At 47.5% G+C, this 26,100-nt stretch overlaps 1 protein-coding gene across 11 annotated transcripts in view; it reads left to right on the forward strand.

Moving 5' to 3' along the window:
- Positions 1–26,100, forward strand: part of SEMA6D (semaphorin 6D) — a 138,135-nt gene that overhangs the window by 98,411 nt on the left and 13,624 nt on the right. For 8 of the 11 annotated variants that reach the window (XM_027792528.2, XM_055809689.1, XM_055809661.1 and 5 more), the window contains exons 1-2: positions 9,608–9,730; positions 25,775–25,931. In XM_027792528.2, the coding sequence (XP_027648329.2) occupies positions 9,644–9,730; positions 25,775–25,931 (244 nt within the window). In that variant the 5' untranslated portion in view covers positions 9,608–9,643. Of the gene's footprint in view, positions 1–9,291; positions 9,402–9,522; positions 9,543–9,607; positions 9,731–25,774; positions 25,932–26,100 lie in introns of those variants that run through there. The other 3 variants (XM_055809670.1, XM_055809684.1, XM_027792527.2) reach the window with 3 other exon arrangements.

Genomic DNA, 26,100 nt, shown 5'->3' on the forward strand with positions numbered 1-26,100 from the left:
ATTGGACCATCTGCTTTCTCCCCCCTCTGCTCTGGTGTCTTCCCCCAGCTCCACTCTCTTCTCGTCGCTGCCAGGACAAAGTGCTGTCCCACCTGGCAGCACGCTCCAAGCCTGGGGCAGAGCCGGGGGACTTGCCAGGTGGCAGGGTGCCAGCTGAGCCTCTGCTTCATGCAGCCGCGTCCCCCCTACCACATATGAGGAGTGTTTCTGTGTGGTCTGGATACAGGAGGATGCAGAGACGTTTCGGTCCCTCTCTGGTTTAGTGTTGAGCTCTTGGCCTGATGCACACGTGTGGCTAATGACGGCAGGGAGAGAAGGCACCAACCAGGCATTCCATGCCAGCATGCCAAGTACATATGCACAAAATAAACAGGGTTCTTCTTAACACAGGAAGTTCTTCAGGCAGCATCTGAAGTACTCGGATAAAATACCCAACTCTGAAACAGCTTTTGATAGGAAAGCTGAGAATAACCTGTAGTTATCTTTGGCTACTGGACAGTAGAGACTTTATTATAAAATGATTTATTTGCAATAACAGGCTGCTAAAATCCTGGCACCTCATTATGCAACTAATTTTAAAAAGTCAAATCTATAAAAGGAGCTGGAAAACTTTGGCTGGAGCCACAAGTGCTGTTTCTTCCATTGCTTCTCAGATAAAGAACCACTTTTCGCACCCTCCGCTTATCCACAAAGACACAGAAAAGGGGACATCTGTAGCTAACAGCCACGGCAGCCACGACTGCATCACTGCAAGCAGCAGAGGGAACAGAGTGCCTGCAGCAGTCTCTGGGCTTGAATGGAGATGTCACGGCTTACTCTTTTTTTTTTTTTTTTTTTTTTTTTTTTTTTTTGGAGCCACGTCAGATAATAGTATTGGCATTCCTACCTGAACCTGTTTTTCCAAGTCAAGCACCATCCAGGGGATTTAGTAGTAACTTGATGATCACTGGTTACTTCTTTGTTGTATATTTTTCCTATGTTAATTCTTCCAGTATGTGCTGCAACAAGATTTTGTGGGATAGAATAGGTGCCACTGCTAATTTATATTGCCTTGGATCCAAAGCGCTTTCTACACTTTTGACCCCACACACCCCTCCTCTTCTAGACCAAGCCCCCTCCCTGACAGCTCCTTTGCATGACTGTTTCCTGCATGACTTGTCACAGACAATGGTATTACCCCAGACTCCCTGGAGCTTTGCATCACTCAAGATTAGTGGGCTGACATGCATAGTCATACAAGCAGCTGGCAGACTGTGATCAGTGAAACAACGTGGGGATGACATGGGCCACCTAGCTCCTTCTCACCTACCATCACCTCAAAGGCGAAAATATGTCATTTTACACCCATGAAAGAAAAGTAGTAAGAGATGTCCCAGGATCAGTAATATGAGGGTGGCTCTCAGACATGGTGCCCCATTTCAAATGTCCGTGGGGGGGAAGGAGTAGCAGTAACTCCAAAGGAACAAAGCCACCTGCACTCACTTTCACCGCTTCGGTTTGATAATGTGGTATCTAGAGAATAATAATTGTTTGTATTCACTCACTTTCTGTAAGTGGAAATTTTTCTTCTGCACTAACATGCAAAGCACAGAACAGAGAAAAGCAAACCTTTCATGGATGGCTCTGTTATGGTTATTGAATAGAAATCATGGCTACTCCGCAGATTTTTCAGCCCACAGCTAGCACACGAGAGTACACCAGATCTAGAAGTCATTTTTTCAAACAAACTGCAATATTAGATAAGGCCGTAAGTGTTGAAAAAATAATCAAAGGTGTCCACCTATGCCTCAAGAACACAATATCGTAGGCTCAAGTCAGATACTGAGATGTCAAGGGGCATACGCTAAAAAGAAACTCAAGTTAACGTGCCAAGTCCTGTCATAACTGATGGTGTGTGGGCTGTGAACTTTCTGTGTGTGTCACAGAGGCGTAAGTAAATAGTTTGATCATCTTTCCCCAAACCCAGGATGAGAGTCCACCCCCTTGCTGGTCAGGAATGCACAGGGGAAACGTGGTAAGGCTTTATTTCAGAGTTCGAGCAAACACAAATTTACAAGCAGTTTGTTTACCTTTCTATTCTTAGTGATTACTGGCATTAACTATTTTCTAAGCACCCTCCCTCCATCAGCCATGAACAATGTCTGTCTGATCCTTGACAAGTGTTTTACTGTCCCCCAGATGAGGCAGGTTTTTGGCTCCTGAGCTAGCGTCAGGCTGGACAGCTGCTTAGCTGTGACAGCCCAAGGAGCCACCTCAGGCTTGCCCAAGGGAGATTCAGACTGTACTAAATTACATTCTTAGAGTCTTATTTAAGGCCTTAATCCAGGGAGTTATATTTGGTGGGACAGCAAAGGAGCAAGGCTTACGTGTGTCTGTGGATGTGTCTGTGTAAGCCTACACATGCACGCATGCCCCATTGCTTGTTTTCTGTGATACTAAAACCTCCACAACCATAAAATGTCATCAGCCAGTACCTGTGGACTCACCTTTGTGCAGGATGGGATTGCTGATACACGAAGCCAAGCTGATTCGTGTTGAATTTTATGGACTCTGGAATGAGTAATAAGATACCAATCTATAGATAAACTAATCTGTTGGTATTTATAACCAGTGAGCAATTGCCTCACCCCTTAACTGCAAGATTTGAGATGTGGCAGTTACAGTAGATAGTAGCTTTACTGTAGCTCTGAGCTGTTTGGGAACCTGTATGATCAGCTGAGTTTCTAAGGGACTACTTGATTTACCTTAAAGAAAACACCAGTCTTGTCCTTGGTCATTCTTACTGACAGGGAGTCATTTTTCTTCTGGGCCGGGACAAAAAACATGTAAAATCTGAGCCCAGTGAAGTAAATAAAAAGATAAAATTATCATCTGTTCCCATCCCACATTATCTTGTAATTTACACATAAATAACAGTGAAATAATGGACTGTTTTCAGGCCTGTCCCTGTTCTGAAGGTCACTGGGTCTCCATAGGACAAGGGGGACTCGTCACACAGAATCAATTACAGGATTAGGTAATCCCCTAAAATGGGACTGAAAAGCGATTTTGTGTAACAGTAGGTGCTATATATAACATAAATAGATAACATTAAGTGTCTTGTCGTCTTGCGATTATATGCCATGAACATAGATTTGTTACCAATACTTCTTTTCCTCTGTCTATGCCTGGAAATGGCATCATATTTTACTACTAGTGAGGAAAAGCGTAGGTAAACCCTGCAGACGGTGGAGCTGTACTGAGTAGCAGTATGACAAAAGAAATTTTGGAAATGAAAATTGTGGGCTGTAAGGAAGATCACCTCGGAAGTGTGCCATTAAATCCAAGTACAATATTTTGTTGATAATACCTTAGATGTCTGAAATTAATCCCCTATCAAAAGATAGGTGACGTAATATACCTAGCCCATTGTACAGAAAATGGCGTTTTCTTGCTTTCAGTGATCCTGATCCTGTTCTCAGTGAGCGCTGAGGGGAGCTGGCAGCACCCCCCACTCCGTGCCAGAGGGCTCCATGGCAATGCCTTCCGCTTGGCTCTCCTGTTCCTAGCTCTGCCCTGTACAGCTGTCCCTCTGTGGGATCAGGTTTTTTACAAGATTATTCTTTTGCAAGGACCAGGAATTAATCACATCCTACCATTGCCGTGACCTTTGCAGGAGAGCGCCATGGCCAGAACTGCTGGCCTGAGCGCCAGGTTTCAGCGTTGGCCCTGACTGGGAGCTTGCAGGCCGGAAAGACCAGTTTTACAGGCCTGTGCCCAGTTAGTTTATTGCTTGAATCCCTTTTCTTAACTTTGACGTACAGCCATCCAGATTTCACTGTAAGCATGTTTCAAGTAGGAAAATACACAGGACAGCACATCACAAATATTGTGTCTGTGTCTATTTCTTCCCACCCACCCCACCCCCCCCCGTGGCTGACATGGGGCTCCGCCAGCCCCACAGCCTCTGCAGAGGGGGAATTTCTGGCCTCAGGTTCATCCGTGCAGGATCCCACATGATCCCCGCTGGCTGACCCCCACAGTATACTGCCAAGGCATTTAAAAAAGTATTATTTTCCCAATTATTTTTATTAATTACTGGCACATCTCCTTTACCTCCCCAGAGGTAGATGGGAGGAATTGGAGAGCCAGTGTATTGAATTTCAGTCAGACTTTTGCCTAAGTAAGAACTGAGAGCAGCTATTAGATTTATCGCTTAAATATTCAATATAGTGTTCTGTACGCTTCTCAAGGTAAGCTGATGTCAGGTGATCGTGGGTGGGTATGGCATAGCAGTGTGGACCCATTCCTTACACCAGCTGGAGAGATAAATGACGAGAGTGGAAGCATATGCACATGCTGATCCTATACAGAGCCAGGATGAAGTTGCCAAGTTTGGATGCACAGCCCATCAGTGTTAGCAGAAAATTATCACTACGCCTTCAAGTGACAGGCATACAACCTGAGATTTCTACATATCCCTCCAAATGAGGAGGCAGATTAGAAAGATATATAAAAAAGAGAACAATGATGATAAATTGAAGTTTTGACAGTCAGAAATTCTTTCAAAACGATTCTCAGCACAGTACCCAAGAAGATGCTAAAAGAAAGCATTGAAACTGTTTTGTGTCTTCCTACATTTTACAAAATGCTAATCACTTTTAAGTGCCTCTTATTAATTTTCTGACAACTGGCAAGGGTGATTTTCACCTTTTGTAGGTGAAAAAGGGGGAGTTGCACATCATTTGGAAAACAGGAGAGAATTACTTTCTTTCCTTCAGGTTTTATGAAGAGCTACACTTAAGTGCTACCTGAATCGGATACTCTTTACAAGGATCAAATTAGGATGTCTTTTCTTAAACTTACCACCCTTGATACAGTACTTGACTTATAAACAATTACTTGCCTGTATCAACACAGCACAGCCTTGTTATATTAACAATTTGCTATTTTTAGCCTATTGGTGTAAATCACAAGTGACAATGTTCTGAAATGTCACACTTCTGACTTGCATTGATACTGCTACCAGCTCAGGACTTCAGGAGAAAGAAAACAGTTGGCTCAGTTTTATCGTTTTGCCAGCCAAACACTGGGATTTTCACCTGTCTGTCCCCAGGCAACAAGGTTCAGGGTGATGGAACAGGGATAGGATCTAAGTGCACTCCAGGCAGATTAAAGACCCATCTTCTTGGGATCTAAACCATGGGGTACAGGGGTGAGTAAGTGGCTACAAATAGGCAATAACTTCAGCAAGGGTTTCATGGAGGCTGGATGCTAAAGCCAGGAACAGTAGGCATCCATCTAACAGAGGTAAGCATTAGAAAACATGTAATTCTGCATTGTCCAGGCGAATGGTGATCGCAATGAGCGATCAGTTTCAGCTTATGCGGCTTTAACCCTGTTCCGGTGATGAGCTGCAAAGCATTTTAGCTTGAGTTTCCCACTTTCTACATTTACGTTCTTAAAAATCCAAAGAAGAGAATTCTTCACGGGTCAATAGGGATGAAAAGGGAAACTGTTCTACACTTATTCACATACTATACACGCCTGCCCTGCCCCGTGCAATGGCTCCCCAGATATTGAGAAGGCGCGAAGGCACATAAAACCAGAGCTGTATGAAAATAACTTTTCTAGGTTGTTAATAGACACTAATATTATCAGGCAGGCTAATATTTACCCCTGCTATGGGAGCATTATTCATTGAATAGCACCTTAAATAGTCGAACAAATTTTATGCAGTTATAATAAATAAATTCTACTCTCTTTTATTATCAAACTTAATTACAGTCAAGGTAAGTCATAACATCCGCACTTTGCAACTCAGATTTAAGGCCAGTGAATATAAAACCTGTGCATATCTACTTCATCGGAAATTATATATCTGACGCATATTAAATTATGTACCTATTCCTCTATACAATGTCATGCCATAGGCAGGTGTCTGTATGCACTGGCGAAATGTGGTGCCTTTTTGCAGGAAAAAAAGAGAACGGAGGAGGAAAATCTTTAGCTAAATTATAATGACTCTTAGGATATAACATCAACGCCTCCTGGCATTACTGTGATTTGACCATCCTTCTGTAACTGACGTTTGCTGTTTTTATTGGAAATGACACAGCTTAAATGAACACGTCCTCAAAATACAAGTTTCATATTTCATTCAGAAGCCGTGTACTGTGCTGAGTCACTGGTTCAGCTCTGGCTCGGGCAGGGGGAAACCATCCATACCATTCCCCTCAGCGCTTGGTGTTTCCTAGGGATGCACCGTTTGCTCACACTTTCCCAGCCAGTCGTGCTGGGAAAGTGTTTCCCAACGTGCAAACTGCCCTGCACTGCGCGTACCAAATCACCGTGTGGCTGAAGCAGTGATTGTAATGAACGCTTCTGCTTGCTGAAATCAATTCAGCCTTGGTTATAAACCCAATGGAGGCATTCAAGCAGAATGAAATGTCTGGTTTAAACACATATTAGTTTAGTATTATCTGTATTTTAATGAAGCAAAAACTCAATTTGTTGTTCTAACAGATGGTGGTTCTTTTATCTGTATGTAAATTTTGAGTATTTTGCTTACATTTTCAAATTCATGAACGAGTGTTGCCTAAGTCTGTAAAACACTTAGAGGGTGAAAAGTACTTTAGACAATAGGAATAATCCATAAACTATACCTGTGCGATAGGTGAGTAAGTGCTCTCATTACCATCTCAGAGGGAGGGACAGGCGCATGGAGCCAGAGCTGGTCCTCCAGCGTTTCTGCCTCCTGGGCTGACACTCGCTCCATTTTATCGTGCCTCTGTACTTTCAGATTCTGCTGATGTGTTTCTTTTACAAATCAATCATTCTAGAGGTAATTAACATTTAAAAGCCAGGTTTCTTTTAATTCCATTAGTATATTTGTGACAAGAACTGTGTTGGCAGAATCCAAAGGTTAAGAGTTACAATGAAGAACAAGTTTTAGGATAAATGAAAGTTAAGGCCTGAAATAGCCTGACAATACCCCATTAATCTGCTCACTATTGACACAATAGTGCTCTGTTGTGTCAATGAGGATTTAAGAAGCTTTGCAGCACATGTTACTGATAGTTTATCATATCAATAGGAGCCTGCATGTATTTGTGTTTAAAAACCTGTGGCTGTGTAATTCCCTGACTGCACACGTGTTGTAAGTGCACATGCTTTAAAGCCTTACATAAAGTGGTTTCTAGCCATGCAGCAAATTTTGAAACTATAATAAACTACCATATTTAAATGCAGACACAAGATATTAGTCTTGGCTATGCCAGAATCCTCTAAAATGCTGTCCTAGACTGAAACCCTCTGCCCTGCAGGAACGCGATCAGATTCTCAGCGTAGTGTCATCTGCCTAATGGAAGCAGAAGGAGATTTAAGCTGTATTAATCTCTCATCCTGATATATGGAAGCCTTGAGTCAGCTTGCGGCTGGGATGTATAGTGGAGAAGAAAGGTCTGTTCCCACCAGCTGCCCCTCTCGGAGCAGAGGGGAGTGCGCAGCCACGGCCCAAGCAGATGCCGCAGGCTGTGCCGTACCTCCGTGCCCCGGCGGTGCGAATGGCGAGGCCCGTCACAAGAACCGTGTCTCAAATGAAGAGGTGGGTGGCTTTTCTAGGACTGTGTTTTTTCTGGCTGGCACCACCAGCAAGCATTTCAAAATCCAAGAAGCAAACCCCAGCTGTAACGTCCTGGTGTGGGTATCTTGCACCTGGGTGCCCAGACCCTCCATAAATCCACATGGCGGTGGGTCTGCTTGGTGTTTGACTTCCAGCGAAAAGGCCACGGAGCTAATCTGTGAGCCAAATCCTCCTCTTTGAGGCACTCTAAGCTTTTTTGTCCTCAGGTTGCAATCTGATTCCTAACCGAGCGGGTAGGCTCTATCGCAGCATTTTTATGCACTGTGCAGATTTTGATGGTTTCCAGATTAGGGCTGTTTTAAGGGAAAATAACGAACGTCCTTGCACCTTTAACCAGGCGGCAGCTCCTGGGGTGCAACATAGCTGTGCTGTGTTTGCTGTGAGGAAGCCCGTAATGATCTCGCCTTTAGCCTGTCACCACTAGGAAACATCAGAGAGAGACAGCCAAGGGACGGAGTTGCCAAAAACGTCCTATTCCCATGGCCGAGAGATTTTGTTGGCATCATCTCTAAAGAGGATTTACTATGGGCCAAATCCTGGCGCCCTTCCTTGGATGAATCAGTTCTCAAGAGGCAACGCTCCCGCTGTGACTGCTGCATGCGGAAAAACCTGCAGGATCAGCCCAAAAAATTGGGAGTACGAAGTGCCAGCCTTCCGAGGCTCGCGATGGTGGCAGCCGGTGGTGGCAGCGTGCGGCTCGGGGCAGGGACCTGGGAGCCACATGTGAGCCACAGGGATGTTTCCCCGGCAAAAATGGTTTTTACTCAGATTTTTTTCTGATTTCCAGTCAAACAGGCACAGATGATACAGTTTGGCAACTAAGCCTATTTATTTTTTTTTTCCTCGCAGGGGCATCCAAAATATTTCGTGGCACTGTAAGCCTTAATTAATTTATCTTTCATGCGAAGAAAAATGAATTAGTGACAGCTATTTCCTGGACTTCATTTCTGGGATTAAACCCTTTGTTTCTGGACTATCTGTGGGGATTTTGGAGAGGCACTTAGAAAGATGTCACTTCAAGGACAGCCACCCCCACACCCCCCCGAAACACTCCTCCGCAAAACTGAGGCTCGTTACCCCGCGCAATGGCATCGCTCGCTGGGACTTTTTCCTTTCCAAGTAGGAATGACCGGCGCTGCGCGGCGGCACCGCGGGCGCGGAGCGGGGTGCCCTGCCCGCGGCTTCGCCCCGCGGTTCCTTCCGCGGCTGCGGGGGGCGCAGGGGGCTGGATGGGGGGGCGGGGACTGGACGTGGAGGGGGCTGTGAGTAGGGGGCGCGGGGGCTGGAGGCGGGGGGGGCAGGGGGCTGCGGGCGGGGGGGCCAGGTTTGGCCGAGGTGGGTCGGCAGCGGCAGAACTACAGGCGAAGTTTGCGGCGGCTCCGCGCACGCAGCCGCGGCCGGGAGCGGGGGATGGAGGCGCGGGTCAGCGGCCGGGGCGGGGCCCCCCCGCCGTGGCGGGGCCGCGCTGCCGGGGGCGCCGGGGGCCGCGCCGGGGGCGGACGGACACACCGGAAAGTTGGCAGCGGGCGCGGCGGGGCGGGGGCGCTGTTGGCGCGGCGGGGGGGGCGGGGCGGGGCGGGGCGGGGGCGGCGGGGCGGGGCGGGGGGGCGGGAATCGATACATTAGAGGCCGGGAGGGGGCGGGGGGCGGGACCTGCGAGGCCCCGCCCCCGCGCTGGCGCGGCTCGGTCCGGAGCGCAGCGCCGGGATGGGGCGCCCGGCGGGGGACAGCGGGCGGAGGAGGCGGCCCCGCCGGCGGGCGGCGGCGGCAGCGGCAGGTACGCGGGGGCGCTGCCGAGCGGAGCGGGTGGCCGCGGCGGGTGCCGGCGCTGGCCGGGCCGGGCCGGGCGGGGGGGGCGCCGCAGCCGCAGCGGAGCCGTTCGGTTTGTCCCCGGCGCGATCACCCCGCGGCGCTCGGGGTGAGTTGAGGCAGCGGCGGGGAGTGATTTACGGGCTCCCCGCAGCAGCCGGTCGCAGGGAGGCGGCGGGAACCGTGTTCCGAGCTCCCCATCGGTTACGGATGGAAACGAATCGCGGGGAGGCGGCCGGAATTGCCCTCGCGCAGGGCCGGGGTCGCCACCGCCGCCGTGCGCATCGCGCCGCTCAGGTGCGGAGCGGAGAAACTTTGTGGGGGGGGGAGGGGGCGCTCGGGTGCTGCAGAAACCGATGCAGCGGCTTGCAGAGAGCAATTAGGAAGGGTTTAAAGCCGCCTTTATTATTTATAAGCCCGGGATGAAAAGGGAAGGTCACGCAGCTCTGTCTAGGTGGGTGTTACGCGGGGGCTGCGGGGGCGGCCGTGCTGGGGTCCGTGTAGCGCCGTGCCCGTGTATCCTGTGAGTAGCAGAGGGCGGTGCGGCGCCTCAGGCCGGGGTTGCCGAAAATCCGGGCGGTCCGCTGGAGATCCTACTTGTTCGGTGGATACAGCTGTTTTTTAGTGGGTTTCTGCTGGTCTGCGAGTTGTCCCCCACTGGCGGCCGGGATGCTGCTTGCATGGCCGGGCGGGTCAGGGCAGCAAAATTCAGCCCTGGGTGCGTAAAGTCACTTGTATTTGTGTGTGTGCGTGGCGTAGAATGCATCTACTTCTGAGCATAGCAGCGGCGGTGATGGCTCGTAACGCTCACATATGTGGCACTTGCTGTGCAGATGGTATTGTGGCTCATCCGTGCACGCACACACGCGCACACACACACACACACACACACACACGCTTCACACATAATGTGCCGGAATTAAAGCAAACTTCCACCAAAATGCCGTTCTGTGCTCTGTAAATGGGTGGTGGGGGTTTTCCCTGGTTTTATTTCCTTTGGGGAAAAACGTGCATCCTTATCGGGATACCTTTGTGTTCCATATCGTTAATGAATCAATAAACATTCTTAAGAAAAGACTTAAGTATTATTTGAAGGAACAGCTTCCTTCTGTCTTGGAGGCTTTTGCTGCTGGTCTGTTGCTCTCACATACAGATACTTTCACACAGAATTTTCTGAGGTTCTCTCCTTTTTCCCAGTGCAACAGGAAGCCCATTGTAAAGCTTTGCAATCACTTTTGTGGCAAAAGAGAATAGGCGTTTTTCCTGCTTTATTCATACTGTAAAATTCCGTGCACCTCCAAAGTCTGCTTAAGTTGCTATTCAGTAAATTAAGCTGTATGTAATCATGTTTAATGTGGTAAGTGACAGGCATATTTTGTTATGTTGGCAGATATTGTATAAACATTTACTCTGGCTTAGATAAATAGAAATTGCCAGTTGAGTGCTCTGATTCCTTTTCTATATAATCATGAACTTTAACACTTCTTGTAGTAACTAATATAAAGCTCAGTTGTTTTAAAAACAGGAAGAAAAAGTTTGCAGTAAGAATTAATTAATGCTCTGAATTATGTAGCTCAGGACAGCCAAAAAAGTATAACCTAGAGGCTCTAAATCAGTTTATTTAACTAGCTTTTTGCTTCCATCCACACCTTTAGTTCTAGGGAACAGCTACCTTCCTTCCCTCGTATCCCGCAGTCTGTCACTACCTGTTCTCCTTTATGGTCAAGATGCAACAAAGATAACATCATTTTCTAAACGTGCTTTGTGTGATGCAGGAGTGTGTGCCAGGAATACGGTGATGGCCCTGTCAAAGCTTGACGAACCAGCTGTGTGGCTGTGGGTTTTTCCCCTGCCTGTCGCGCCCTCGGAGCTGGACCATCTGAGCATCCCCATCTCCCCTGAACGGCCAGTCTGAGCTGGCTATCAGAGCAGATGCTTTAGCCCTTGGAGCCACCGTAACTTTGATGTAGACTTACGAAGAGCGCTCATTTAGATAGAATGCTTAATTATAGATGCAAGTAATTCTGACTAAATTGGTCTTTGATCTGATTGGTCCTGTCATACGAGATCTGTGAAGGTAAAGAAAAGGACGTCATAGCAGCTCACTTCAAAGCGTCTTTTAGGCATTTGTAATAACATATCTTCTGGTCTTACTTCAGTTGGTCACATACAGGATTACAGCTCTTGATTTTTATGGGGTTTAAGTTATTTTAAAAAAATTACTGCACTTAACACAGGATTCAGCATCCCTTGAAGTTGGTTGAAGCCCATTTAGCTGGACAGAACCAGTACAGAAATGTTGAAATGCCTTTGTTATGCTTCTTTCTGGAAAAAAAGAAATTTGAAATCTGAAGTCAAGTGGAGATCCTATGTGAATATGGTCATTTTTCATCAAGTGTCATAGAAGTGGCACGACAGGCTGTTTCAATTCTAGTCTTTCTTTGTAAGACAAAGGAAACAGTTGCATCAGTAGCTTCTGTGCTCGTGTAAGCTTACATTAAGCTGACTTATGTTGTGGTCTGATGTTTTTCAAGGAATACTAGATGTGTTTGCTTTGCTTACTGAACAGAGAAGGTGGTGGCTGATTACATGCTCATGTCTTAGACCTATAATTCCAGTTTGAAAAAAAAATATTGGATGTCTTTCCATTGGATGAAGTGATAATTTACTCCACAAGTAATTAAGAAAAGATGGAAGGCATATTACTTGCATTGGGTAGTACAAGTTATTTTCAGTCGTAGCAGCTCTGTATGTAATTAAAACAGTTCAGATGTTGCTTTCGTCAAAACTGCTGTTAGAACAGATGATCTGTTTTCTTATGCATCAGATAAGCTACTGCCGTTACCGTTAAAATCCATCTAAGCCATTTTATTAAGTTGTTACTTGTTCTGTGAATAGCTGCCAGCCTCGAGTTCAAAAGAAAGTAGGTTCTGGTTTGTTCCCATGTCACATGGAAGAGGTGTGCAGCGAAAATCGTGTTACTGCCCTTCTGATGCTGTTTTCCGGAGCTCTGCATGTTGTCTGCTGAAGCCCTCTTTCCTTCCTCATGGCTTGACAGTAATTACAGTACAGCTAATATCAGAACTTGATTCAGTTTATTCAAATGGGAAGACTGTTGAATTGTCCCACTTCCAAAGTCAAATGTTTGTGTTAACCACAGATCAAATCTGTAGTGCACATACATAACTTTGAGTAGTGTTTATTTCCCTAACTTTTCTGTTCCATTCAGCTTTTGTTAACTAACCCAGATTAGCATTTTAACAACCCTGAAGTGAACTTCTGCCATTCTCCCTGCTTGGACAGTGTGTGTAGACCATCCATCATTCTGTCCTTGGCCACAACAGGCTACTGGCTCCATAACCATTTGGAGCTCCACAGAAACCATCCGACTGTGAACAGCACAGCTGGCTACAGCAATTTTTTCTTCCACACCACTGGCGGCATTGTCTGGCTATGGTAACTAAAGTTAACATCCAGAACGTGAAGTTTCTTTAGCCTTGGCCCCCCGGCCAGCCCCCGGTGCCGCTCAGCGGCACACCTGCAGAAGGGCTGCAAGATGACTGGGGCAGCCACTGGGCTCCTCTCTTCAAGGCTCCAGTTTGGAGGCAGCAACCTGTTGCTGGGAGTGGGATTGCGTTAACTCCGAGCTTGCTGAGGAGGCAGCTTGCTAGCTGAACCCTGTGCTCGCTCCGCTTGCAGGTCGGGGTGTGCTTTGAAAGCCGCCAGCTACAGAAACAGAACTCGCTGCTTTAACTTAGCCACGCAAACTGCCAGAGAGCACAGAAAGGAATGGAGAATTTCGGCTGTGTATTTCACACATTCTTGTAGAAGCCTTTTTAGTTCCACAACGGAAACCATGTGATTTCACAGGATCTGTGCCCAGACTCTAATACTTGCTACAGATGCTTTCCTTGGTTTGTTTTGCAGGTCTATGAATGCAAAAGGAATGAAGTCCTTGCAGGATTTATTGTTTTAATTCTGACGTGCGCTGCAAATGGCAGGTAACTGGCAGGTGAATCTGCCTGTGGCTCTGTGCTAATTTTACTTGTTGAGTCTTTCGCGTGATTTAAATAAATTGGCCTAGCGTGGCTGGCTGTCATGCGTGAGCCGCAGCTTTCTCGCTAGAAGAGAACTCTTGCTTTCAAGAGCAGGGGAGGTCAGGAGGTGTTCCCAGGCAGGGAGGGGCTGGATGGAGGTGGAGGAGCAAAGAAGTGCTGGTGGAAGAGGAGGAGCAAGGAGCTCAAGCAAGCAAGTGACATTTGTTCTGTCCGGCATGGTTACAAACCTTGCAAATGAAATCAGTCCCTGGACAGCTTTGATTTATATTCTCACACAGGAGATTGGCCTTGGTCCGCCTGACCTTGGTAGCATTACAGAGGTCGTATTTGCACACAGATACTCTTGCAAAAGGGGTTGTTGTTGCTGTTACTTCTTTTTTTAACCGTTGCATCCAGGAGCCAAATGGCAGCCCAGGTTTCTAATTCGATGGGCGCGGGATAAAGGCAGAGTGAGAAGGATGATGCTGTTCCTGGTGGTGGATGGTTGGAGCAGAGCTGGCAGATGGGTGCAGCCAGGCAGCGGCCCCCAGGAGCAGGGGGCTGCGTTGGCCTGCAGCAGCAGCAGCATGCTGGCGTGCAGGCTGCCTAAACAGAGCCGAGCTGCGTGTGTCGGGAAGGGGCCACAATGCTTGTAGGCGGCAGGGGCAAGAGAGCGCTTTGAAGAGGGCTCAGGATGAGAGCGGGGCAGTAATCGGCAGGTGGGTGCTGGGAGGCTGTTCCAGCGCAAGGGGACAGCGGGGAAGGGGCACAGAGGTGCTCACCGGAGGGGATGGGCGAGCAGCGGGGACCAGCATCACAGCCTGGCTGCCCACCCCGGGGCGGGAGGGAACCTCGCAGGGGATGAGAGGCGAGCAGCTGGCTGCTGGGCTCGGCTGTTCCTGCGACAACGGGCTTTTCTTAATGTGAGTCACAAATGGCCGTGACAGCTGGGCCCCTGCTTTCCCCAGCATCACCCAGGTGTGGGCTCGCACCTCTGCTGGGCAGGACCTTCCGCAGAGCTTTGTTGTGGTGTGAAACAAAAGGCATTTGTTCCCCTGGAGTGCTGCCGCCGTGTTCCCTGGTGTGGCTGTGGGTGCCGGGGCTGCGGCAGGGACGCCACTGATGGAACGTGTCGCTGCTATTTCCGTGCGTGCCTATCACGAGAGATGCACTTTGGGGTCAACAGAAAATTCTCACGCTTGTATTTCAAGCCCTTGTTTCTCTGTCCCACATGGTACCTCCTTCCCGTGCTGTGTGAACACTTGGCGTGCCCTACTGGGCCGTGTAACCGTCCGGGTTTGGAAGACTCCAGAGAAGAAAAAAAGTGTATTTAACTGACAGGAGCCTTAGCGCGTAGTTAAGGCTACAGAATTAACATTTTAGATGGGGTTTGGCTGTAGCCCACTGTTCGCGAGGGAGCTGCCACTCCGCCTGTGTGATGGCCATTAAACCAAGAGCGCGGTCAGCAGCCTGCGTGGTCCCCCAGCGATGCAGCACCCCGTGTTACACGTCAGGGTGCTGCCTGGCTGGGTCGGGGGGCTCAGCACCCTGCGGACGTGACTTGACCCGGCCAGGCTGCGGGGCAGGAGGGGGCCCTCTGGCTTTCCAGCAGTTGTCCGAGAGCCTGCACTGGCACCCCCTGCAAATACAGCTCTTTTGTGTGTTTCCACCTGGAGACAAGTGCGGACGAGGAGGGTGAGGATAAGGGGGCAGAAGCAGCGGTGTGAAAGCTGTCAGTGGTGTGCGAACAGTGTCCCCAGGTGTCTTGTGAAAGGAGTCATAAGGGGGGGAAGAAAAAAATCATCTTGCAGAGTTGAATGGTTCCTTTCAATTTGCAAACTTCTGCTCTCCATGACAGTTTCTTTAACCCAGCACGTGTTTATCGAAGATTAACACTGAAAAGCCAGTAATTTGGTTTTGCTCGGTAAAACATATTTTCTTCGTAAAGTAAATGCTGTGGGGATATTTTTATCATTATGTACTTTTTTTCCTTAATGGTAACCTCAGACAAAACATGCTTTGGGGATTAATCTGATTCCCTGCAAGTGTACGGCTAGATTTTTTTTTTTTGTGTCTTGTGTGCCACTATACAGGTTTTGCTGTGAGAGTGGATTATGGCTTTTCCTCCCCTTAAAGCATCAGGTTTTCATCCCTGCCAAAGACAGGACAAGCACCGCTCTGATTGCACAGTGGTCTGACGTGGCAAACTGGGCCAGCACAAACCGGCATGTATTTGGGGCAGCTGTGGAGGGAAAATAGAACTGCAGAGGTACATGGCGTGTGGGTCCGATGTGATTAGTTATGCTCTTACACTGGCCCGATATTACGGGTGATAACATAAGGATTTAGGGAAACATTGTAATTGTATTGGGGATCTTGGGAGGCTGGTATGGAGGAGAGAACGGGACAGGCTGTCATGTAAAGCTTTAAAGCCCTAAGTCGCATTCCCTGATTTGCCACAGATTTCCTTGTGACCTTGATTCAAGCACTTGCAGTCCATATGTTACTGATTTCAAATTTTATTATTTTAGGTTTGGTTTTTTTTTTTTTACTTTTAAAGGTCTGATCTGTGGCTTCTTTGTGGCTCGCTAGTCAGAATGCCAAAGCATTGTGATGCCAGTACTCTCCTGCCTTACAGGGGGAGTGGGATCATGGGGTGATGTAGCCCACGTCAAAGAGGGGAGGGTGGTGCCCAGCTCTGGCTGAGCCCTGTTCCAGGTGAGTGCCGAGCGTGGCTCTGCAGGTTGTGTTCGGCCCAAGGAGAGCGGGTAGTTCTGTGATGCAGAGAATCCCCCACGCGGATGGGATGCGGTACAGGGACATGCCCAAGCTCAGGACCTAGAGCAGGATAGCCATGGCTGCACGCTGTACCAGTCCTGCTTCCCACCCCAAGCTGGCAGTAATACGGGTGTAACTTACCTAACTGCATTTGTATCTGTTTAGTAACTTCAGCAGACTGCAGGGTAAAGAATCAGCTGGATCAAATCCTGCGCTAATTTGTCTGATTTTAAAAAATAAATTGTTTGCCACCCTCTGTGTTCTTGATAAGCCAGGTATTCCCAGTAGACCCTCAGCACAGACACCTCTCAAGACGTACCTCTGCCCCTCCAATGGTCCCCAGGGTCTCGCAGCATGAGCACCATTGCTCTCCCCCATGGATATATGTATATACATACATTTACAAATACTCACTCGGAGACTACAAAAGCAACAAATGTAATAATGTGATCCAACTGTTCGGTGCTAGGCTAGAAAGAAGTATTTTTCTGCCATTATGTGAAAATTTAGCGTGACTGGAACAGAGTCTGCATTTGATTAGGCAATTTAAGAAATGTAAGAGACTTCATACTGTAGGGCAGTGCTGCAAAACAATTGCTCGGAACATGTTCTAAAATTGGTTTGCCTTCACCAGATTTCCATGTGTTTCTGCACGACATCTCAAATGAAAATACAAGCAGTCACGTGGCAAGTGACTACATTTTGCTATTATGGTAAAATAAAGCAGCAGTTTAAACAATTATTCCAAATTCTGAGTAGGTTTTGAGATGAAAAAACACGAAACTCTCCCTCTATTTACTTTCCAGCCTAGGAAAGACATTTCATAACACATCCTTTCACTGGCATAGTTAATCTTTAATGCTTAACAAGATAATAGTAAATGTTAACTTTGCGCTCAGGCTTCCTCCAGGTTTTCATGCCTGCATTTTGTACATGTAATTGATTGTGCCCAGGAAAGTGGCAGAGCACATGCTTTGCATATACAAACAGGTTAACTGGGCGGCCAGCTCCCAGATTTGTCCGTGCAGGAAAACCAAGCCTAGCTAAAACCCCGTTGTTCCCCCGTCTCCACGGGCAGTACTCCCGCAGGCGAGGCGCTGCCCGTTCCAGCCCCGAGAATGGCACACTGCTAACACCGGCGCAGTGCTTGAGATGCTGTGATGTGTTTCTTGCCAGTTGACAGTCTCCTGCCTCTCTCCTGGCGTTTTCCAGCAGCCATTTACTTTCTCTTTGAAGTGAGAGCAGTGGCATGCAGCAGCCTTTTCCCCAGCAGCAGCAACCGAAGCCAGCAAGCCCCATGCTTGAGCAAGGCACAGTGCTGAGATGCTGGAGGGATGTTTATAGCCGAGGAGAGCAGTGGGTGGGAAGAAGTGATGCTTTCTGGAGTGAGGTTGACAGCAACATTGTCTGGAGCACAGCCTGTTGAGCAGTGGATGTGCCTGCCTTCTCCGCAGTGCAAATCCCTGTTTTTTCCTTCAGCTGGCCTGCTTGCTGGGGCGTGTTCTTTCCCCCAAACCTCCCTTCCATTTCAAAACAGCCCGTTCACTTCATCGTGTAGGCAAGCCCTGACCTCCTGGGCTCCAGCCAGGTCTAAAATGGGCAGTGCTTATCTCGGGGATCGGGGCTGGAGCGCAGCTGGAGGTGAAGGCTGCTCTCTGCGCTGCTGGGAGGTGGCAGGGCTTGCAAACAGAGACCCAGGGGTGCCGCCAGCAGCTGGCGGTGGCGTCAGCTGGACTTGTGCAAGTTCTGCCCGAGACCTTCATTATGGCCTCACCTGCGAATACTGGTTTGTACCTGTCCCAGAGCTGCCTTATCAAGATGATGCCTAATCATGCCGAAACGTGGCAGTTTTGCTATGGGATGGCGTGCTCTGGGCGTGCAGGAGGGACACTTCTGCGCCTGGGCTGCTCACCCAGCGCAGCAGCCAGCCCTCCTGGAGGGAGGGGAAGGGAACGCTTCGGCCAGGGGTTGGGGCTTTTGTTTGGGGCCACGGGGGGTGGTTTGGTTGCATCCAAGTCTCTACTGTAAGTAATTAGATCTTCATCATCATGGGTTGAGACTTCTCTCTAGTTTCCAGGATAAAAGTGTTTCCGACTGAAAAACACGATGGAGGCGCAGGGCCGCCCTGCCCTGGCTGTGAGCTGGAGGCGCGCGGGAGCTGAGCTCGCCCTGCCGCCCGGGGCTGCTCTCCCCGGCACGATGGCATTGCAGTCCTGGGCTGGGGGTTGGGGCAGAGATGGGGGCTCCTGCTGCCGGTGTTGCCCATGGCCAGGAATTCACGGAGGGTCAGCACTGAGAGCGTAGAACAGCCCTGAACATCATTGCATCGACATTCTCTGCACCGGTCCTTGGGCACTTTCACGGACAAATTTAGTATTTCCTAGGGCGGTCTCAGCTGGGCACGAGCAGTTTGGATGCATAAAACGCAGACCTGCTACAACGGGGAATCCAGAGCCCGGCGTCGGTTACAGAACCTTGCCCTTTATCACCGATAGCTCGACCCTGGCAAGCTTTCAAGGGGAGCATGTCCTGCGGGAGCTTTGTGAAACGGAACCGATTCAGCCATAGATGTGAGCTGAAATCAAAGGTTGGTTTCAGCTGGAGGACTTTTGTATCACCCTGGTAAGGGAAGGTAGTTAACATTAACTCTCAAAAATTAACTTAAAATAAACATAATTGAAGCAATCACTTAGAGTTTGCTCAGCATTTTATTTCCTTTCCTGCTGAAACTACCTGTGTTCGAGTCAATTTTTGATCACAGGAGAATTTAGCCCTCAAAGTGCATCTAATCAACCACTAAACATTTGCATCGTTAAAAAGTCACCCTATCCATTTTGCAAGCGTTCTGTCAGCTTGTTCCAGAGCAAGAGGGGTGTGCTTTCTGCAACATTAAAAGCATGCAAACAACCCAAGTGTAGCTAGCACTACCATAAGCCAATTAAGATGAAAGCTGTGATGCTCAGTGGTAGGGTTTCATCACTTTATTATTAAACTATCTTTTTTTACTTAGGCACAGATCAAGAGGTGTTAATGCAGAATCCTTAAAAGTCGTCAAGTATTATCTTAAAATAACAGACCTGTTATTTGCACTTTCATGCTCAATTAATATCATGGCTCCAAATATCCTAATTTTTTTCTTCCGAGCTGCAGACTTTAAAGCTGTTATAGAAATAAAGGATGGCTAGATACTGCAAGTTGAAATTTGACGTTTTTTCTTATTTATTCATGCAAAATCATGCTCTAAGTTTCTAAAAGGGACTACAAGAATTAAGTATGTTTCTTTTATTATAACCACAGGTTTTCTTCCTGTGTTATTTGATAATTAGCTGAAACAATCTGTCACTGAACTCCACAATACAAATTTATCACATCACAGACAATCTCTGAGATTTGAATGTACACTAAACCCCTGTGTCAGGCATTGCCTTCAGGAACTGAAGTCAGCCTTCATTAGAAGCAGCATGCTTACGCTGGAATGCCATTTGAAAAAAAAAATATTAAAAAAATCACACTTGTATTGATGCTGGCTGTTGTACCCTTGTTTTGGGAGGACTTACCACACTATAAAACAATTGCATCATTGGAAAACCTATGTATAGATATGACCTAAAATGGGAATCTGATCCCCCTGCTTCTCATCTAATAGATACTGATGCAGATTTTTAAGGCAAATGTTGCATTCTGTGTGGAATACTTTCTGGCTTGTAAGCAAATGACTCATTATACCCATTTCATGCAGTGAGACATAGAAAAAAGGAGCAAGACTGGAAAAAAATAGAGGTAGGACAAAGGGTTGTTTGCTCCTTCTCTAGAGTTCATGCCACCAGACGCGGGACCATGCTGGTCTTATATTTTGGCATGGATGATAGAAAAATGCTTTGTTTTCGTGTTTTGATTACCAAAACCCACTTTGGCCTGGTTCCCCTAGTGTGTGGCTCTGCAGTAGTTATTTTGTTCCACGCACAGCAGAGATAAGGTGCTGTTCTGAGTGAACGTGCTGGTGCACCCATGGTTGCCACCGCATACGTTTCTGCAGCGGGTCTAGAGCACTGCTGAAGGCGGCCTGTACCACCTTCATGTATTTTCTTCGAAATGTTTTGTCTTCTGAAAAGCTTGACCTGCTTGATAGACCAAAACTCAGCAACAAGGTACCTTTCTGTACCATGCACTGGTGAAGTGCGGCTCCAGCCCTTGCAGCAGCACCAACACCTCGCCGGCAAGCTGTTCCCTGCACCTGGCTCAAGAAGCTGAGCTTCTCCCACCTGGGAGCAGTTACCGTCAGCAAGTAAACTCCGATGTGAGTCCTACCCCCGCAGCAGTCGCTGCCAGCACGGCTTTTAACTTCATGAAGCCAAGAGTGGGAACCATACCCTTTTCAGCTAGTGTTTTTCAGCCTGCAGCTAGTGTACCGTCGGTGATTTGTACATCAAGCGAGAATCCCTGAGGCCATAGTAAACAGTATTTTTAACCTTTTTACACCAGTCCTTTACATCCAAAAAAAGGGGGGGGGAGGGGAGGGGTGTGCCTTGTGTTTGACGCAAGTAAGTTCCCGTTTGGAGACTGACGTGACTTTTATTTGGTTGCAAGTGCAATCTGTGACTTGCTGTAGCCCAGCCAACAGGTCTGTGTTGTTTGCGTGGTCTTCTGGTTAAAGAGTTTCGGAGCACTGGTTTGGGCAGCTGCTCGGTGCCCTGCAGGCACTGCCCAGGGATGCACTGTGACCCTCACTGGGGCTTGTCTCAAGGGCTGAGAGGAATGGAAGTTGCAGAGGGTCTGCTTTGCTCTCCATCAGGGAGAGGAGCAGCAGCCTCAGCTGTAGGTCCCAAGAAACCTGCTGAGCATCTCTGAACAAACAGCAGTAAAGGACTTTTTTGCTTTAACTTTTTATCTTATTATTAGAGTGGTTTCATGCTTAAAATTTCAGAAGATGCTATCTCAGAAATGCACTAGTTAGTGCATTTGCACTAATTAGTGCCCTCAGGGAGCCATTTGCATGCAGGAAGGAGCAGAGGACAACAGGGATTTCCCGATCTGCTGAAGTCCAGTCACTTGGGGCTGTGGGAAACCGCAGCACATGAACTGACTGAGCTCAGCGCGTTGCTAATCAGTCCTGCCTGTCCCCCCTCGCTGTCATGGTTAACGCGTACCCCCAAGCCCAGAGGAGACCCTTGATCTCACCTAACGGCCTGATTTGCCCTGTGTCTGGGGGAGAGGGAACACCATGTAGTCATTTCAGCCTTTTCGTGTTATGTGCCTGTTTTTCAGCTTTTATTATTGCAACCTTTTTCTCCTTTGCCTCGCCAAGCTCTCCACAAGTGAACTAACTTTTAGGATATATCTTTTGTTCTGACCTATCTTGAACTTCAGCCTGGATTTGCTGTACCACACTCCTGTCTGCGCTTAGCATTTCGAGAAGCATTTATTGTGTTAAGGAGATTTTTTAAGATACTTTTTTTTTTTTTTTTGAGTGAATAGAAGATATTGCATCAGTCTGGTTTGAAGCTATTTTATGTGTTGCTTCTTTCCAGCTGGCTGAATGCCCTTTCCCTTCCCCCCTCCTCTTTTACGTGGTAGCACACGGAAAGATGATTGATGGAGTGTCACCAGCGCGTTGTCAAAGGCTGGAGTAGATTAATGGGCAAGAAACACCAGCCTGTTCCCCTTCATGTGTGATTGTTTGAAGGCAGGCTCATATTTTAACAGAAATGATACCCTGCTCCTCTGGATTCCCCCAATCAGGAATTGAAGGATGGGATTCATATGTGAGATTGAGAGGTGCCAGCCACAAGGAGCCAGTTTGTGACTTGGGACAACCACCTGCCTTCCACTTGACCAAGAGCCCTGGCCTGAAGGCTTGCTTCAGTCAGGCTGCTGTCCTCTTCACCGGTGTGGATCTGTGCCACCAGTTAACATTTACACCTCCCTTTCTTGGTGTTTGCAGACAAAAGTAGTTACGGCACAGACCAAATGGCCCGGAGATCTTTGATCTGGTACTGCCTTTTCCACCCAGTGGCACTGGCCCGTTCGCGTGTGCTGCAAGGAACGACCCCCACCAGCTCAGTGCCTTTGCAAAGGCTTTTTTGGTGGTTGGCCTCAGTAACAAATTCGCCCCTGATCTGTGCCTCAGTTCCCCAGCTGCAAAATAAACAGGGATAGTAATATGGTAATTTCCAAACATTGCACTTGCCATGAATTATTTCCTAGCAGAAATGCTAGGAATGCAATTTATAAGAGAAATTAATCAGACTGGTCTGAATCCTGGCTGGGGAAAAATAATCAGGCCCAGAGTGTGATTGTTTTCTGCGTTTTCTTGAAGGTAGGCATTGCCAGCGTTTCATCATCAGCTGTTCTGGTCCAAACAGATACTTCAGCATTGTTATTCGTAGTCCCCAGCAGCGGCCTCCATTAAAAGGTCTGAATGTGGCAAGAATTATGTCTCTCGCACCACGGTATCTGTGCCTACCAGAAGCATACACCTGGCTGTCATAAACGCCTGTTCCAAGGTCTAGATGGAGCCCATTTTTCTGATTATCCAGGGAACAGCTGCTCTTCCAAGTTTATTCTCTTTTCAGCGGTTCTGATCTCAAGCCTATGTCCAAGCAGCTAATGCATTTTCTTCTCATATGTAGCTAGAAATCAGGGCTACTCTTCTTGTAATGTTTTAACAAGAAAAATAATGAATAGATACAATTGCCTGTGGTTTGCTGATCTGGCTCAGCTCTGTCCGCTCTTCTGTCCTCGCAGGACAAGGGTCTGTGCTTCATGAGATGTAGGTGTTTGCTTGCACCAAGACTTGCGACAGGTGATGTTTAGTTGAAAGAGATTGCTGAACATAACTGTTCCTGCCTTTTATGTTCTCAGAGTTCGTCTCTGGAGTATGTTCAGGGGTTTGAGGGGTTTCTGAGGAAGACATCAACATGCGTTTGTTCCTGCTCTCGGTGCAATCTCCAGGGAGGCGCATCCTGTGTTTTTACATTTAGAAAAGTTTGCTTTGGTTTAGGGAGTATGATATACACCCTGAAATTTGAATCTAATTGAGAGAACTCGATACTCTCTTTGTCTACCTGGCATTTTGGTTGTTTCCTTTTTGGTTTTGTGACAGTGTGGTTGTTGCGGCCACCAGGTAGCAGATTGCCCTTTTGTCCTCTGCAGCCGTCTCCTCCAGTCCAGAAGACATTCTCTGCCTTTGGAAGGCAGGTTGTATTCAAGTTTTGTATTTGTTGCCCCAGTGAATTCCTCCTAGAGGGAATATTGGAAGGAAAGAGAGGAAAAAGGAAACTTCCTAATGCATGCCCGTGCGTGCTGCTGGCAGAACTTGTGCAGGCTGCAGGTTGCATGCATTTTGCAGCCAGGCCAGGGTCTCTTTGAGTCATGATGTGTGGGTCACAAACAACCTCATCTCCTGTGCTAACTGAAGCCTACATGCCTGGGAGAGATTCTTGCTCTTTGGCAATTTGTATTCATTTGTTCTCCAAGAAGATGAGGCTTCAGGGAGGACTTCTGCTAAGCACCTTACAGATGTTACTTTGCACTGACTCAACGTACAGTTTGTGTGCCTCCCCTCTCTCTTCTTCCACTGGGACAGCAGTGGGCTGGATATTTGGAGCCTGCTTTTCTTAGGGTGGGAAAAAAAAGGACCAAAAAAAAAGAAAGATTGTGTAACCATTAATGATTTGTTATTGTGTCTGGGAGCCACTGTGCTGCAGGACTTTGCCTTAATGGTGCTTTCACAAGAAAGAGCTAATTTGACTAACTTTATTAATTCCAGTTTGTTTTAAGTTTGCTCATTAGTAATTTAACGCAAGATGCTTCAGCTGAAGGGGCCATGTCAGGACAAGGAAGAGCAGAGGGAAAGTGCCAGGAATCATTAGTGTTTATTAACCACTGCACTCATCAATCTTGACTAGGAGCACAGCCCATTCGTTCTGGACTGGTGGACTGAGATACAGAAATATCATTAACGGTGGAAAATGCTTCTTTTCAGGTCAGTCTGTAATGGACGGGCATTCAGACACCACCCTGTCGCCAAATGCTGGCAGCCTGTGAGCTGCTCTGCTCGCAGCCCAGCCTGATCCGCCTGAGCTCGGCAGCCTCGTGGAAGGACCAAGCCCTGCCCCTAGCCAGCCCTGCTATCAATTAACAAATACAGTATTTTCATCCTCAGTAAACATTACTGAAAGGTTAAGTGTTGTTATGAAGGGGGTTTTTAATTGCTTTTCAAATTATTAAATGATTAATACTTATGTGCTTTGCTGGATCAAGCCTGGCACTTTGTACTGGCAAGGTGTACCTCTCGCAGCGATTCTTGCAACATTAAAATGGCAAGGCTTCTGTTTTCCTGTTTAGACAAAGAGTTTAATAACCAATTTCAGCAACTGCAAGGCATTGAGCTGGTGACTCAAAGCTCTGACCTGCGAATCGGGCCTGAATGAATGCCTCCAGAAGGTTGGAGGAGGGAATAGTGCGATGTTTGCCAGGTTTCTAACAAGAAATCTGACCCCTGCCCGGACCACTTGTGGTCATTAAGGATCACATTAAGGATCACGTTTCACTTTGAGAAGCGTTTTCTTGCATCCTACCCAAATTGCAACTTGAGTAGTTACATTCTGCTCACTAAAATATCCCTGCGGTTTAATTGGAGAAGCTATGTTTCCCTTCCCCTCTTCAAAGCTTTGTTGTATAACGTTGTGGTGCTATCATAACACGTGCCGTATAACCTATAGAGCGCGCGTGCACGCACACACACAAAAACACCCCACCGTGAAAGTCTCTGAAGTTGCCAGCTTTCTGCAGTAACAAACAGAATTGGGGGAAAGCGGCATCTTTGGAACCCAGTCCAGCATTGTGCCCCCATTTGAGTCTCTTGCCGCCCTTGCGAAGCACGTGACAAGCACTGTCACAGTGCAGAGGCAGCATTTTTGCATTTACTATACGTGTGTGTATGTCACTGCACCAGGCAACACGTCAAGTGTCTGGTCTTAGACATCAGGTCTTTTGCAGTGAGCATGTCAGGGTAGTGTTGTGATGGCACATCCCAGAAATAAGCAATAATTTTAAAACGTGGTATGGATGTTCAGACAGCTTGTGTGTGTCATGACTTTTTGTGGATCAGATTTAGGTATTTTATGGGGAAAGGGTTTTATTGGATGACAATCCGTGATAGAGAGGATGGAAAGAGATTGCAGTTTAATTAAAATTCTAATCCCAAGTTTGACAATTTTTCTTGCCAGGTCAGCAGCCTGCATGTTCTGTTTGTGATTCCCCTGAATTAAATGGGCTGACAGTCGACAGCTTCTTTGGAAATGCCTGTAAATCCAGCTAAAAATTAGCAAACATCAATATGTTTCAGAGCAGCTTTGCGTAGGGATATGTCACGCAGCAGTTTCCCATCAACGTACATCCAGGAGCCTTCCATAAGCACCAGTTTAGCCCACTGCTGCCAGTGCTCAAATACAAACGGAAAACCCTCCTGCCGTAGGAAGTCGCATGCGCTGCCAAAAGCTCACCGGCGCGTTCCTTTTCCCAGGTAGCTAACCAGTGTAGCCACAAAGGTGGTACTGACCTTCCACCAGCCATGAGGCTTCCTCTGCTCTGTGCCTCCGTGATGCTGATGAGTCTCTCCCAGTGCCGAGCTGTCAGCTTCCCTGAAGACGAGGACCCTATTAACGTCGTTGACTACCACTGTAAGTAAATCTGCAAATGGTGCTAACCGCTAGGGGAGAAGTTCTAATGTTGGGTTTTGTTGGGGTTTTTTACCTTAGGAAGTTAATAAAATAAAAATCAAAAAAAAGTCGGTTTCCTTTCAAATTGAAATGTGTTTACTGGCTTTGTATCTTTAATAGAACACTTAAT

The sequence above is a fragment of the Falco peregrinus genome, chromosome 1 (assembly GCF_023634155.1).
Source record: "Falco peregrinus isolate bFalPer1 chromosome 1, bFalPer1.pri, whole genome shotgun sequence".
NCBI lineage: Eukaryota > Metazoa > Chordata > Aves > Falconiformes > Falconidae > Falco > Falco peregrinus.